At 47.9% G+C, this 14,918-nt stretch overlaps 1 protein-coding gene across 1 annotated transcript; it reads right to left on the bottom strand.

Annotated features, from left to right (window-relative positions):
- Nucleotides 1-264: 264 nt before the first annotated feature.
- On the bottom strand, nucleotides 265-7,137 carry LOC136469675 (probable indole-3-pyruvate monooxygenase YUCCA9). The gene is made up of 3 exons (XM_066467773.1): nucleotides 6,061-7,137; nucleotides 4,411-4,527; nucleotides 265-666 (listed from the first exon to the last, which is right to left on the bottom strand). The coding sequence occupies exons 1-3, from the start codon at nucleotides 7,135-7,137 to the stop codon at nucleotides 265-267; spliced, it is 1,596 nt and encodes a 531-aa protein (XP_066323870.1).
- Nucleotides 7,138-14,918: the final 7,781 nt, after the last annotated feature.

The following is a 14,918-nucleotide window of genomic DNA, read 5'->3' as shown; positions in this document are numbered from 1 at the left end:
GGGTGACCCGACGGCGAAAAAAGGTATGGAAGACCCGCAACCCATCGAGGCCATGTTGCACAAGCCTTTGAAGCTCTGTCTCGATAACCTCCAACTTGTTCTATCAACCGGTGGGACCCCACGACTAGCTTTTCCCTCCTCTCCGGCCTTTTTCCAGTGAACATCGAGAATGGCACTTCTGCCGAGTTCTTGATATAGAACCACTCACGTGCCACCCCCGGTTGGAGTCACAGGGGGAGTACGCAGGGTAGGGGACCGACGGCTTTAGCTTCTTCTGCAAGGCGAATCCCTAATCGGCGTGATTCTGGGTGGCTTCCCCTTGGACAGTGCTCGCCCACTGAAGATCCACCGGAAAAGGTCCATGTGTGGCTCCATCTCGAGGAAGGCCTCATAGATGATGATGAAGCCGGTGATGTGCAGCACCCTAGTTGGGTTGAGATGTTGTAGCTCCAGGCCCCACTCGTTGAGTAGCCCACGCAAGAACCAGTGCACGGGATACCCAAGCCCACGCTCATTGAAGGTGAGGAAGGAGACAACCTCATTGGCCTGGGGTTGCGGAACAACTTCCCCTGGTGTAGGAGCCCTCCAATGCACCACCTCCTTTGATGGGAGCAGCCCCTTCTTGACGAAGGTGGCCAGCACCTCCTCATCCACGTTGGAAGGCCTCTAGTTTGACATCGCACTTCGGATTCACAAATGGATCTGTGAGTCTTCTCCCTCGCTCTACCCTCCTCTCTCCTAGAAACCACCATGGCACACGAATAGATTTGGCAAAAGGGGGGAAGGAGGAACAACGGCGGTGGAAGGAAGGCAAAAGAATGGGAGGAAAAACCCCTCCCTTCCCCCTATTTAATGCGCAAAAGCGTGCAGCAGGATGTGGCCCTGGCGATGGGACACGCCCTGTCCAGCGAAACATCGCCTGGTTAATGGGATGTGCCTAGGCAGGGGGATGTGGCCTAGGCAGGGCCCACCACTACCACAACCTAGGCACAGGAAACAAGGCGCAACTGCACGCAAATGATCCTTCGCCTTCCTAGGAAGGATTTGGAAGGGCCCACCAATGGAATCTCCATCGAGGAGAGACCAACGGGTCACCCGAGTCGATCGGACGGCTCAGGTGGCTGCCGAGGGACAAGTAAGGAGCAGTAGGATGCCTCATGTTGGTTATGCCAACCCCATCACAAACAACGGACATGGATCCCATTCGGACATATCCGATAGGAGCTCCCCAGACCCGTCACTCGAGCCATCATGGTAACCTTACCAAAACCCTTTTTTGTTTTCTAATGCATAATCATTCATCCATTCTCATGCATGCATTCATACATTTATCCATACATTCATCCCATACATCCAAGCATTGTATATGCAGTTGTTGCATCACAACGCTTCGTGTTGCGTCACAAAGCGGTAGTCGCCTCATTTGATATGAGCGATGACCAACCGAGGTTCGAAGGCCAACCTGCAAAGGGCTCAAGGCCGCCTCATGTCAAATAGAGTCAGAGGAGAAAACACAGATGAGCCCTAGCAGCCCTCACCCGATCCGCTCAGAAGCGGATAGGGTCATCTCAATCCTGACCTAGAGCCATACCCATAGAATCTCCATCGAGGGGAGGCCAGTGGGCCACCTGAGTCGGTCTCTGGAACAGCTTGGGCATCTGTCAGGAGGTGGGTTAAGGAGCAGTGGAATGCCACATGAGGGCTATGTCGACCCTGTTACGAACAACGGACCCGGATTCCACTCGGACGTACCCGTTATTAAGCACACCGACCGCGTCACTCGAGCCATCGAGGCAAGCGACGTTAGCTCAACCCCTTCAGTTGCGGAAACCACGAACGGGGTAACGCACAAAACTAGACTGACCCCTAGGCCACGCCCAACACTTGGGTTGGTGCTCCATCTCGCTCACCCCCCTCGGTCGTGCCCGACACTTGGGTTGGCACTCTGTCTCGCTCGACCCCTCGGCCGTGCACGACAATGGGTTGGCGCTCGACACTTGGGTTGGCGCTCCGTCTCGCCCGACCCACGGCCATGCCAGACACTTGGGTTGACGCTCCGTCTCGCTCAACCCCTCAGCCATGCCCGACACATGGGTTGTCGCTCGACACTTGGATTGGTGCCCGACACTTGGGTTGGTGCTCCATCTCGCCCGACCCCTCGGCCATGGCCAACACTTGGGTGGACGCTGTGTCTCACCCGACCCCTTGGCCGCGCCTGACACTTGGGTTGGCGCTCCGTCTCGCCCGACCCCACGGCCGCACCCGACACTTGGGTTGGTGCTCTGTCTCGCCCAACCCCTCGGCCGCGCCCGACACTTGGGTGGGTGCTCTGTCTCTCCCGACCCCTAGGTCGCGCCCGACACTTGTGTTGGAGCTCTGTCGCACCCGACCCCTTGGCCACGCTCGACACTTGGGTGGACGCTTCGCCTCGCTCGACCCCTCGGCTGCGCTCGACACTTGGGATGGCGCTCCGTCTCACCCGACCCCTCGGTCGTGCCCGACACTTCGGGTTTGTGCTCCGTCTCGTCCGACGGCGACCCACGATCTTACACCCACCGAGTGCGCTCGTGAAACGAGTGTAAACAACCCCTTCACGACTTCACAGAAATCCCAAAAGGTCTCGAGGGCTCCTATCGGGTTCATAAACCCAGGGTCCCCAATGGGTCCGCTTTCCAGCAAAAACTCGGCCCAGTAGACGGCGTAGCAACAACGCGCGCCTCCCGGGCCAGCCTAGATACCTAATGATAGGCCGGGAGAACGATCCGATCCCTGACCGAAAGGCCTGGCCAAGGTGGGGACATAGTCTGACTCCAACCTTCTTTCCGACCGAAGATACGTCGGACCTCTGCTTGTAGCTCTTCCCCAACCGATATGGTCGGGGCCGACTGGGAACGACCGACCGGGGGCGCCTGCTCGGTGAGGGCCTGGGATCAGGCGGAGCAGATAAGGTAAGGCGCTCAAGTCAAATCGCAATATCGAGGACCGTACACTGCCATACCCTACGCACCTGCAGGACGGTGCCACCAGGCTATGCCAGATAGGCACCATGCAACCTTTCAGGCGTGTCAAAACCCAAACAGTATTATAGGCGTCGACATTTGTCATACCAGGCGAACACGACGGTAGAGCCTGCCACATGGATCTGGACATAAACAGTATTGTGGATGCCGACGACCATCTCGTATCCGACAGTGTGGGCAACAAGACTAGGTAGCACACGTATACATTCTCTCTCTTTCTCTGACTTGTAAGGGCCCATCCCCTTCGACTATAAAAGGGGATGAGTTCTCTCCTAAAAAGGGATCTGGCTATTCTGACTCTGGCTCTCTGGCTCTCTAAAAAAAGAGAAGTTAGACGATTCGAGCACTCAAAGATCCGAGAACTCGAATAGCTCAATAGCTCTAGAACTCTAAAGTTACACAGAGCATGTGCTCCAATACTTAGCGCACATTAGAGCATCTGTCACTCTCGGCCCTTCGGTTCAGAGTCCGACTGGGCCTTTAACACCCCCTTCTTATTCCTACTCGTTTGTAACCCCACAGCAAACTTCGAGCACCTGAGCTCAGGAATAAAGTCTCCGACCGACTGAAACTGGACGTAGAGCACGTTGCCTGAATCAGAATAAATCCTGTGTTATTGAGTGCTAGGCCACATCAGATCATAACGCACGACAAAACTATAAATATTTACTTGTTGATCATTTTTAACAGCGACAGGTATATTTTTATTTATTTATGGATTAATTTCATAATTTTTAGACCCTCCCATATTTTGGACCCTCCCAATAGACCATAGACGTGAGGCTTCTTTTAACACTGTTCTATAATATATAATACACTTTTTTTTATTAACCTCGCAATTTTTACATCCTTCTAGTGAACGTGGGTTTCTTTTAACACTACTATATTGACATAATATAGATAGATGAGGTTAACTGAAGAACGCTCGGTTTGCTTTTGCTAAGCGCAGAGCCTGCACGTATGTTTTCCCTTTGTAGGGTACATGGACAGCAGTGAGCTACGCCTTGTTTAGATGCCATCTAAATTTCAAGTTTTTTCACTCTTTCTCCATCACATCAATTTTTAGCCGCTTGCATGGAGTATTAAATGTAGGTAAAAAAATAACTAATTACACAGTTTAGTTGGAAATCACGAGATGAATCTTTTGAGCCTAGTTGGTCCACGATTGGACAATATTTACCAAATAAGACGAAAATGATACTATTCATCAGGTTCATTTTTTTTTGCAATATAAACGAGGCCCTAGTAGCGTTTAAGCCACTGTCACTCCGGATTGCTAACTACCCCTAGTCCGGTACACATGCATCATCATCCATCACAGTCACAGGCAGCCGTGATGCGGATGATGCGCTGCTTGCTCTAGTTTTATTTCCATCGGCCGCCTCCACGCCTTGCCCAGCACGCCGGCTATTCTTATCGCCTCCTCCGCTATCCCGGCGAGCCCTCTCCCGGTGAAGCCCACGGCGTACAGCCCGCGGCATTCCTCTTCAGCAGCGTTCACCTGACCCTGCATTTGCATTACTGCTTTTGTCAAGTTTACGTCCCAACCATCGGAAGTCAACCCATCACGACCCTATAACGAGTATTTTTTTATCTTACATAAAAGAGTAGTATTCTACTTACTTAAAAAGCGCTCTCAAACTCAAATGCAAATGCCAGATAAGTTACCTCAACTTTCATAACCGGATAAACTATCTCTTAGCCATTTCAAAATGGTTTCGTTGTGTTTTGCTGACATATCCCTGGGTCCCATATGTCAGGTAGCTTTTGTCTTTCTTTTATATCACAAAATCATAATTATTTTCATATTAAGTCGGATGAATACAATTTTTTTATCAAAATTAAATGTAGAGCTCGATGCGATCTACAACTTTGTAATCGATTTTTTATATTTTAGATATCTAAGAGGCTCCAATTATTCGTTTTTATCAGATTTTAAAATTTATTTTTTTTGAATTTTTCAAATAGCCTAGGATGCTAACATAGTCTATACCAAAGTTTTAGCTCTCGATGCACTTGTTGAACTTTTTTATCTGACACCATTTAGAGGTGCAAATATTCATTTTTAAGTTCTCAAATTTTGAAAATTTAGGTTTTAAAGTTTTCAAATGACCTTGGATGTTGACGTGGCACATACTAAAGCTATAGCTCTAAATGCAATCTACAACTTTGTTGTTGACACATTTTTATATGAGATTGTTTAGAGTCCTACATATTTGTTTTCATTTCTCACATTTTAAAATTCATATTTTTTATTTTTCAAATGACCTTGGACATTGACATGGTCTATACCAAAGTTACATATCTTAATTCGATGTATAGCTTTGTGGTTGAAAACCCTTTTATTTGAGATCATTTAGAGGCCCCAATTTTTTATTTCTAGGTATTAAATTTGAAGTTTTGAATTTTTTCAAACAACTTCAAATAGAGATACACTCTATACCAAATTTATAGTGCTAGAAGAGATCTAAACTTTCAAATTGACTTTTTTTATATAAGATCATTTAAAAACTCAAATATTCAAGAAAAGATAGCATGACTAATAAAAAAACTAAAGACATGTGGGGCCCACATACCACAATAGAGAAAATCATCATCAAAACCACTCTAGACTATTTTAGGAATAGGCAAGAGCATCTCCAGTAATCCCCTTTTCTAAACCCTAATGAGAAAAAACTATTATTTTGGAGATCTTGTAGCTCCAGCAGTTCCCAAACCCAACTCCAATGAGAAAAATTTTCTCAGTTCCTCAAATCATAGCTTCACATCCCTCAAATAAAGGGAGACCTCCCCCCCCCCCCCCTTTATTATTTTTCTCGTTGGGGATTGGATTTTTCTCATTCTTTTGGAGAGAAGACCTTCAAAACCCCAAAACATGTTTGGTATCTCCCCAATAACTAGTTTTTGGGATTCGATTTCAAAAGTTAAGTAATTTGATATTCGAGTTCAAGAATGTTTTTTTTTTAAATTAAAGGATAAGTTAGCTAGCGGGCGGGACAAATCAGACTTTGCTCTATATAAAATAACAAAAAAAACGTACCTTGAGCCACGAGGCCACGTTACTGCGATAGCCGGTGGCCAGCACCACGGCGTCCGCCTCGACGACGGAGCCGTCCACGAGTTCTGCTGCCACCCCCACCGCCGCACCGCCGGGCAGGAACCTCCTCACTTCGGGCACCACCTTGATCTGGCCAGACCTGATCTTGTCGACCGCGCCGATGTCCAGCACGGGCGTCCTGCCCTCCCTTTTCTTGAGCTCCAGCGGGCCCAGCGCCGGCCTCCGCAGGCCGTAGCGCTCGACGTCGCCCAGCGCGAGCGCCGCCACGGGCAGCAGGACCCTGTCCACCAGCCAGAGCGGGAGCCAGCGCGCCATGGCGACGGACACCTCGAACGTGGACCGGCCCAGCACCTCCCGCGGGAGCACGTGCACCGCGCCCCTTACCACCATGCTCGGCGAGGCGCCGTGGTGGCAGAGGTCCAGGCACACCTCCATGCCGGAGTTGCCGCAGCCGACGACGAGCACGCGCTTGCCCCTCAGGGGCTCGCCGGACCGGTACTCGGCGGCGTGCACCACGAGGGCCCTGCCGGTGCTGATGCAGCGCCGGAGGCCCTCGATGTCGGGGACGAATGGCTCGGCGTTCTCGCCCGTGGCGACGACGAGCCACTGGCAGACGTACTGGACGTGGCCGCGGCCGGCGACGTGGGCGTCGACGCGCCAGACCCCGCGGTCGCGGCGCGCGGAGGCGACGGTGGCGCGGAAGTGCGGCGCCACGGCGAAGCGGCGCGCGTACGCGTGGAGGTAGGACAGGAACTGGCACCTGGAAGGGTACTCCGGGAAGTGCGGCGGGAAGGGCGCCAGGGGCAGCTCGCAGAAGCGCTTGGGGAGGTGCAGCTTGAGGCGCGCGTACGTGCGGTGCTGCCACAGCGGCGCGATGCAGCCGGCGCGCTCCAGCACCACCGACGGCACGCCCTGCTCGCGGAGGCACACCGCCACCGCCAGCCCCGCGGGCCCGGCGCCGATGATGAGCGCGCCGTTCACCCAGTACTGCTGCGGCGGCGGCGGCTGCTGCTGGTTACTTCTGCGGCTGGCGTCGTCCTTGCTCGGCACATGAACCATGGTTGCCGGTGCCACCGCCGCCTCCTCTTGGGCCATGCACCAATGTCGATTGTGGACCCTGAAAGTTCAGCTTGTACTCCTTACTATCTATATATGCTATGCAGTACGTGTGTGTATATACACACACTACTACCACTTAAACTTATCGGTCTGATTTATCAATTATGGTATAATGTTTTTCTTTTACAATAAATCAGAGAACATTATTTTTCAGCCTGGCAGCGAAACGAACAGGGTGGTATATATACAACGTGTGCTCCATGTGCGCCGGGCGTTTTTTTGCTGGTTCGATCGATGCATGTGTCTGCAGCTGCGAGCGGTCAGCTGCCGGCCGGCGCACCAGTACCAGTACCACTTTTCAGTTGCAGTCACCTGGTTTTAGTTTGCGGAAAACATCGACACGATGATCGACGGCGCACGGCAGAAGACGGGCACATTATTCGAACAATTATCACATAGCAGTATACGCAATGGTGACTTGGGATGGATACGTACGGGCCATGCATGCGTACGTCGTGCATGCACATGCCAAAACTGTGGATCATGATCATCATCATGTTCCGGAGCCTGCAGAAATTAAACATCTGCATGTTGACGATTAGTTAATTTATTATATGAATAGTGATTCAGAAATTAATAACAAAGAAAAAAACATATTTAGTTAGTCACCAGCTAGTACGATCTTCGGCCCTTGTGATGCATGGTTGACCAACAAGCTCGTTCCCCGATCGAGGAGCAAATTCAGTTAATTTGGCCGGTACAGGCAGTTAAGGTGTTCGTTAGAGGTCACATGCACGTTCATGTTCGCTAACCATGTGATCTCCGATTAATAATTTGTCTACCCGGCCGGCCTCTACCTCGTGCTCGAGCAGATAGTTTTTTTTTTGTGAGATGCATGCACTCAACCATGCATCACCCATCTCTCATGTACATAGCATGCACAAATACCCGATGAAATATTTTCTGTTTCTTACACTCAAATACTCATTAAATATATACTTATTTAATCAATATATCTTAGACCAACTCCACCAGATTGGGAAAAAAAATCTCTCTCTCTTAAAACTGTCATACAGGCAATAAGTTGGAAAAAACTGCTCCAACAGAACCCGTTTTCAAGGTAAGAACATCTCTGAGAGACTCTCCATATCCTTCCTGAATGGTAGGAATGAAGATTTTGGTGAAAAACTACCATCCAACAGCTTATCTAAATAATCTTCCAAATATAGCTATTTTCTATTCCGGATTTTTCGCTAGCCGAATGTAGAAGACAAGAAAAAATGTTGGAGAGTGAAAAGATATAGAAAGCGATTTTTATGCAAATAGCTCTCTAAATAATGGTTTAGAAAGTGAATTTTAGAAAGGCTCTGAAAAATGCTCTAAAAATTTTGTTTCGAGTGTGCATACATTTGTCAACCTGTATGCACACTCCTCCGCCGTGGATTCATCCCAAGGCCTTGCGTGGTTCTGGCATTTTCCACCCAACCGCAAAGCCTGGCCCACTAGTCATAGAGAGGGGAGAGGTGTCTGTTCAAACATTGGGACTCACATGGCCTCTCTTTCGCTTCGGACAGTGCTCTCTTCGCTCGCTTCGTCTTCATCTCTCATCGAGAAGATTCCGCCCACGACGACTGCAGTTTAGGGACCAAAGAAAATCCATGGCATCAAGTCTGATATTAATTGAACAAGCAAGAATTCAAATTACATAGCGATTTTCACGGGACATATGGTTTTCATAACATAAAATTCAAATAAATTACAAATACAATACAAACAAGAGATCCATGAGGCCATGTATCTTCCAAACTAGGATATGATTCTAGACTCCATCAGTCTATCTTCCACGAGACCCCGTGCTACAGCAAGAGAAAGACGGTAAGCAGGGTAGGGGCTGAGGTACCAAAAAAAACAAGAGGATCCATGCTCGGACGCGTCCTAAGACTGTCTCCAATAACGTAACACAAACACAAAATCAGTCGTAGACAGTGTTTGGCGTACCCAGAAACACGGTCCAACAGAACACCCAAATAGAGAACCCATTTTGCATACCATCCGAGGCGAAACGCAAATAAGCGTCTTCCAGGGAGACGACGCAAATCTCTGATGCCCGTAGCGGCGGGCGCGGCCTGCGAGGCCAGGCAGGACCGCGGTGGGGAGCCGCCGGCGAGGCGAGGAGCGGGGCGGGGCGAGGCGGGTCCGCGGTGGGCGCGGCTTGCGCAGCCAAGCGGGACCGCGTGAAAGGACCTAATGGCTAGAGGGGGGTGAATAGCCTATTAAAAATTTCTACAACAACACTTAACAAACCGGTTAGATAATTATGAGGCGAAGCAAGTGTTGCGCTAGCCTACTAAAATAGCAAGCCACCTACCACAATTCTAGTTTATATAGTTTCTATCCACACAATAACTATGACACTACACTAAGTTAGTATGCTCTCAAAAGCTAACTAAAGAGCCACACTAACCTAACTAACAAGCTCTCACAACTAGCTACACTAAAGAGCTTAGCTTGATTACTAGTTTGCGGTAATATAATGAGAGTGAGCAAGAAAGTTATACCGCCGTGTCGAGAAAGGAGCCAATCAATCACAAGAATGAATATCAATAAAGATCAATCACCTCGGAATCAAATGATGAACACAATAATTTTTTACCGAGGTTCACTTGCTTGCCGGCAAGCTACTCCTCATTGTGGCGATTCACTCACTTGGAGGTTCACGCGCTAATTGTCATCACACGCTAAACCCTCAATAGGGTGCCGCACAACCAACACAAGATGAGGATCACACAAGCCACGAGCAATCCACTAGAGTACCTTTTGGCTCTTCGCTGGGGAAAGGTCAAGAACCCCTCACAATCACAACGATCGGAGCTGGAGACAATCACCAACCTCCGCTCGACAATCCTCGCTGCTCCAAGCCGTCTAGGTGGCGGCAACCACCAAGAGTAACAAGCGAATCCCGCTGCGAAACACGAACACTAAGTGCCTCTAGATGTAATCACTCAAGCAATGCACTTGAATTCTCTCCCAATCTCACAAAGATGATGAATCAATGATGGAGATGAGTGGGAGGGCTTTGGCTAAGCTCACAAGGTTGCTATGTCAATGCAAATGGCCAAGAGAGTGAGCTTGAGCCGGCCATGGGGCTTAAATAGAAGCCCCCACGAAATAGAGCCGTTGTACCCCTTCACTGGGCACAACACGGGGTGACCGGATGCTCCGATCATATTGATCGGACGCTGGACCTCGGCGTCCGGTCACGCGATGCGTGCCACGTGTCCCCTCTCTTCAAATGTTGATCGCCCGATCTCAACGGTCAAGTGACGACCGGACGCAGCCAGTAAGCATCCAAAAACGACTTTTCATGCTCGACCGAACTCGCCCAGCGTCTGGTCACTTGGCATTTCTCCTGTGCATGACCACGTCAGAGTGACCGGACGCAGCCAGCCAGCGTCCGGTCGACGACCGACACTGCGCTTCTTCTGCTGCTACTGACCGGACGCGCCGGTCCTTCGGAGACTAGCGTCCGATCACTTACAGTGACCTCCATCTTTTCAGTCTAGGGCGCCGGTGGCACTGTCGGACTGTCCGCACTCTACGGGCGGACACTCCATCGGTGAAGTTCCTTACCCTTGCTCAAATATGCCAACCACCAAGTGTATCACCTTGTGCACATGTCTTAGCATATTTTCACAAACATTTTCAAGGGTGTTAGCACTCCACTAGATCCTAAATGCATATGCAATGAGTTAGAGCATCTAGTGGCACTTTGATAACCGCATTCCGATACGAGTTTCACCCCTCTTAATAGTACGGCTATCAAACATAAATGTGATCACACTCACTAAGTGTCTCGATCACCAAAATAAAATGGCTCCTACCATTTATACCTTTGCCTTGAGCCTTTTCTTTTTCTTTTTCTTCTTTTCAAGTCCAAGCGCTTGATCATCACCATGGCATCACCATCATCATGATCTTCATTTGCTTCACCACTTGGAATGTGCTACCTATCTCATGATCACTTGATGAACTAGGTTAGCACTTAGGGTTTCATCAATTCACCAAAACCAAACTAGAGCTTTCACCGCGGTGGGGAGCCACCGGCGCGGAGAGGAGCGGCCGTGGTGAGGAGCAGCCGGCGTAGCGAGGCAGGTCCGTGGAGGAGCGCGGCCGGCGCGACCGTGCCGAGGAGCCATTGACGCTCTGAGCAGGCGGCCGCGCGGCCTAGATCCGGCTCCCAGCGGTCCGAGGAGGGGCGGCGTGCACCTAAGCAGCTGCCACTGCTGTGGGGTTGTGGCCCCGCTGCCGCCGCCGCTGGTGAGGCGCCTCCACGGATCTGGAGCTGCCGCCTAGGGGAGAGAAGAGAGGGAGGGATCGAGCGGAGAAAGAGGAGAGGGAGCAGGAGAGGACTTTTGCATAGGCGGTTGGAGAAAACATGTTCTGGGTGCGTGACTCTTTTACTGTGCGTGACCTAAATCATGGAATGAGTCTCTGGTTTGGGTCTGTGCTGTTGGAGATAGCTTAAGCACACTTTGTGCCACACCTGCTGCTAACTAATAACATGCTTTGGAAGTGTTGACAAATCACTTGTGCGATCCCTGTGGTTATACCCATTGGTGTGGGTACCCATTGTCCATGATCAAATCCTTACCCAATTTATTTGGGTAGGGCATTGGCAATTTTTTTATCCAATAGAAATGGGTAGAGTTAGGTATGAGGAGCGGATTATCTATGGGTAAGTCTTAGCTCAATTCATCATCTATTAGTAGAAATGGGTAGAGTAGAGAGTGGATCAGATAATGCAAAGTTTGTTTTAGCTTTGGGATTCCACTGTGGGGGCCACATGTTGATCTTACTGCAGTAATTTGCCCAAAGCATCGACTACTATATTCAGTCATATGCAGTAAATTTTAGTTAACTATGCTACAATTTAAGGTGTAGATACAGGATTTTAAATTCTAGGGTCCAGCTTTTGATGTGGGGTTCACATATACATCCAGTCACACCAATCTTCACCAAATGGCCACCCATTACAGCGAGTTATCTCCAATAATTTTAGTTAATTTTGTGAAAATTTTAGGGTGTGAATTGCGAGGTTTAAAATTTTAGAGTTCGATAATGTAGGGCCCATATTTAGATATGGACAAACCGGTATGTACAAAGTAGCTTGTTGCTATACCAAGTACTCCCACAGTTCCTTTTTAAGTGTCGCTATAGTATTCGTACTGTTTAAACTTTCTTAAGTTTGACTATATATGTAAAAAATATGAGTAACATTTGTAACTCCAAATAAGTTGAATATGCAAATATATTCAACGACCTATATAATAATACTAATTATATATCATAAATATTAATATATTCTTTTATATATTATTTTGTCAAAGTTGAGAATATTTGACTTTTTTGGAAGTGAGAAAGACAGTTAAAAAGGGACGGAGGGAGTAATTTTTTAAAAAAAAAATTGATTAGTTTTGCTAAAATTTTTAGATTGAAGAAAGCGATGTTTTGGTTCCAGGTCTGTAGCTCTTACATTGAGCGCACATTTATAAATAACACTACAAACTAGCAGCAGAAGCTACAAGCTAGTAGTTCAAGTCAAAACAATCGGCCTGTTCGCTGGTTTGTTTCTGGGCTGATTTAGGCTGGCTGATGCTGGTTTGTTGTAAGAGAAAAATACTGTTGGCTGACTGATTTGGACTGGCTGAAATCAACAAGCGAACGGGGTGAATAAGTGTAGATAAAATTGATCATTATTCAGTATTAATAAGATTATAGAAGGTGAGAAATGAATAATCTACAACACCTTAAAAAATATCTAAGGCTATCGTCTGCGCAAGGCTTCGCCTCGCCCCCGCTTCATGGAGTCGCCCTGTCCCTCGGTACAGCAGCGCCGACAGGTTACATATATATATATATATATATATATATATATATATATATATATATATATATATATATATATATATATATATATATATATAAAATTAAAACAGATCAATAATCGTCACGTACAAATCAGCCTTCCTTTCGTTTCTCTGGTTGGCCATAGCTAGGCGCTGAGGCCGTCCAAACCAAAGATGCGGTTGGTGGCACGGACGGAGGCCGAGTCCGAGGAGCCGAGAAAGCAGCATAGAGCGTGTTGGCGGGTTAGTTTCTGTACTCATAAGTTCGGTTGACGTTGGTTTATTACGAGAAAAAATTATTATTGACTGACTGATAAGCCTACACTGAAACTGGCTCATAGCCTGGAGACGTCGCGCGCCATACGTCGGGGACATCGACCAGTACCTCAGGCACTGGAGGTGACGATCTCTAGACTCTCGGCAACTAAAACAACCAAAGCTCAGTGCCGCGGCTGTCGAAGCCGAAAACGTGGTTGACTCAAACGGAGGCCGAGGCGGAGGAGGCGAATACGCTGTGCAGCTCCGGTGACCTAGTCCTGAGCCAAGCCAGGCGCGTTGCGCAGACCCCTGCGCCGCCTCTGCGCGCGCAGTAGCGCCGCGCCTAGCGCCCTGCTCTTGAAGTCTGGTGTCAGCATGACAACAAGATGATGTCATATACCATATTTTCCCTTGCACAATAAAATCTGAAATACACTACAAATACGTGAAGTCAATGCACAAGCGTTGTTGATCAGCACTCGAGATTCACCGGCCCATATTACCCCACCATTATCCCCAAGTTGCTGACATCAAAAATAATGTTTCAAGTGCAAAAATATTTCTAAAAAATACATATTTAAATATTAACATCTCTGATTCTATACCTAATATTAAGAGGCAAAATTTCTCTCCATCCATTTTTTTCGTCCGATTCTTCCTTAACTAACTTTGTGAATATGAAAACCGTCCCAGACGCATCTACACCCCTACTATATTTTATTACATGAATATATGGGGTTTCTTAAGGTAACTAAAATAGAAATCCTAATCAAGTAGACTCATTGGCTTCCTGCCTAGAATAGAATAGGAATCCTACTCCTGCTCGAAATAAAAATAGAAAAGGAAATATAGAAGTAGAAAGTAAGCAAATATAAATTAGACAAAGCTATTTTTTTATCATGGGAATTGATCTTCGTCATCGCATGCATCAGCTCATGGTTTAGCTTTTGAGGCCAGTTCCATGCCTTTTAATTAAGAGCAAAAAAATTCCGAGTTAAGGCCTTACGATATTTGTTGTCCGATCCAGACTAAATAAATTTAAATCTATGCAGTGCAACATCCAAAGTAGTCACCACGTATAAAAAAAGACCAATTCTTGATACGTCGATAAATAGCTAATTTGATAGAAGTTAGAACAACTCGCACCTAACGATGACAGTGAGTCCTATTAGTATACGTATTGGCTCCCGTTGCAACATACGAACACATTTGCTAGTAATAACCAAAACGCCAGCCTTGCAACATGTCTGAAGGCCGATGGATTTAGGTCTAAAACTACAGATGGATTATGTTCCCGTGCAACGCATTGTATTCTAGTGATAATATGAATTTAGGCGTGGACAAGGACAAGCATGGATTTATACCCGCCCACGCCAATACCAGCTGGGCAGGGCAGATGTACCTGTGGCTATGGTTATGATTTCAAGCGCGCCACGGTTGGGTCAGTCTGCAGAGGCTGCACAGATCCGGGAACAAGTCCAAAGTTGGAGGGCCAGCATCGTTGGATATGGTAACTGAAGGGGACTGTGACGTCTAAGAAAAAAATGAATTAACCAACTTAAAATTCTAACTCTAAACTATGATATCTTTTTCTAACCTTAGCAAAACATATGCAAA

The sequence above is a fragment of the Miscanthus floridulus genome, chromosome 8 (assembly GCF_019320115.1).
Source record: "Miscanthus floridulus cultivar M001 chromosome 8, ASM1932011v1, whole genome shotgun sequence".
Taxonomy (NCBI): domain Eukaryota; kingdom Viridiplantae; phylum Streptophyta; class Magnoliopsida; order Poales; family Poaceae; genus Miscanthus; species Miscanthus floridulus.
The sequence above is the reverse complement of the archived record's forward strand: the minus strand, read 5'-3'. Positions and strand labels throughout refer to the sequence as shown.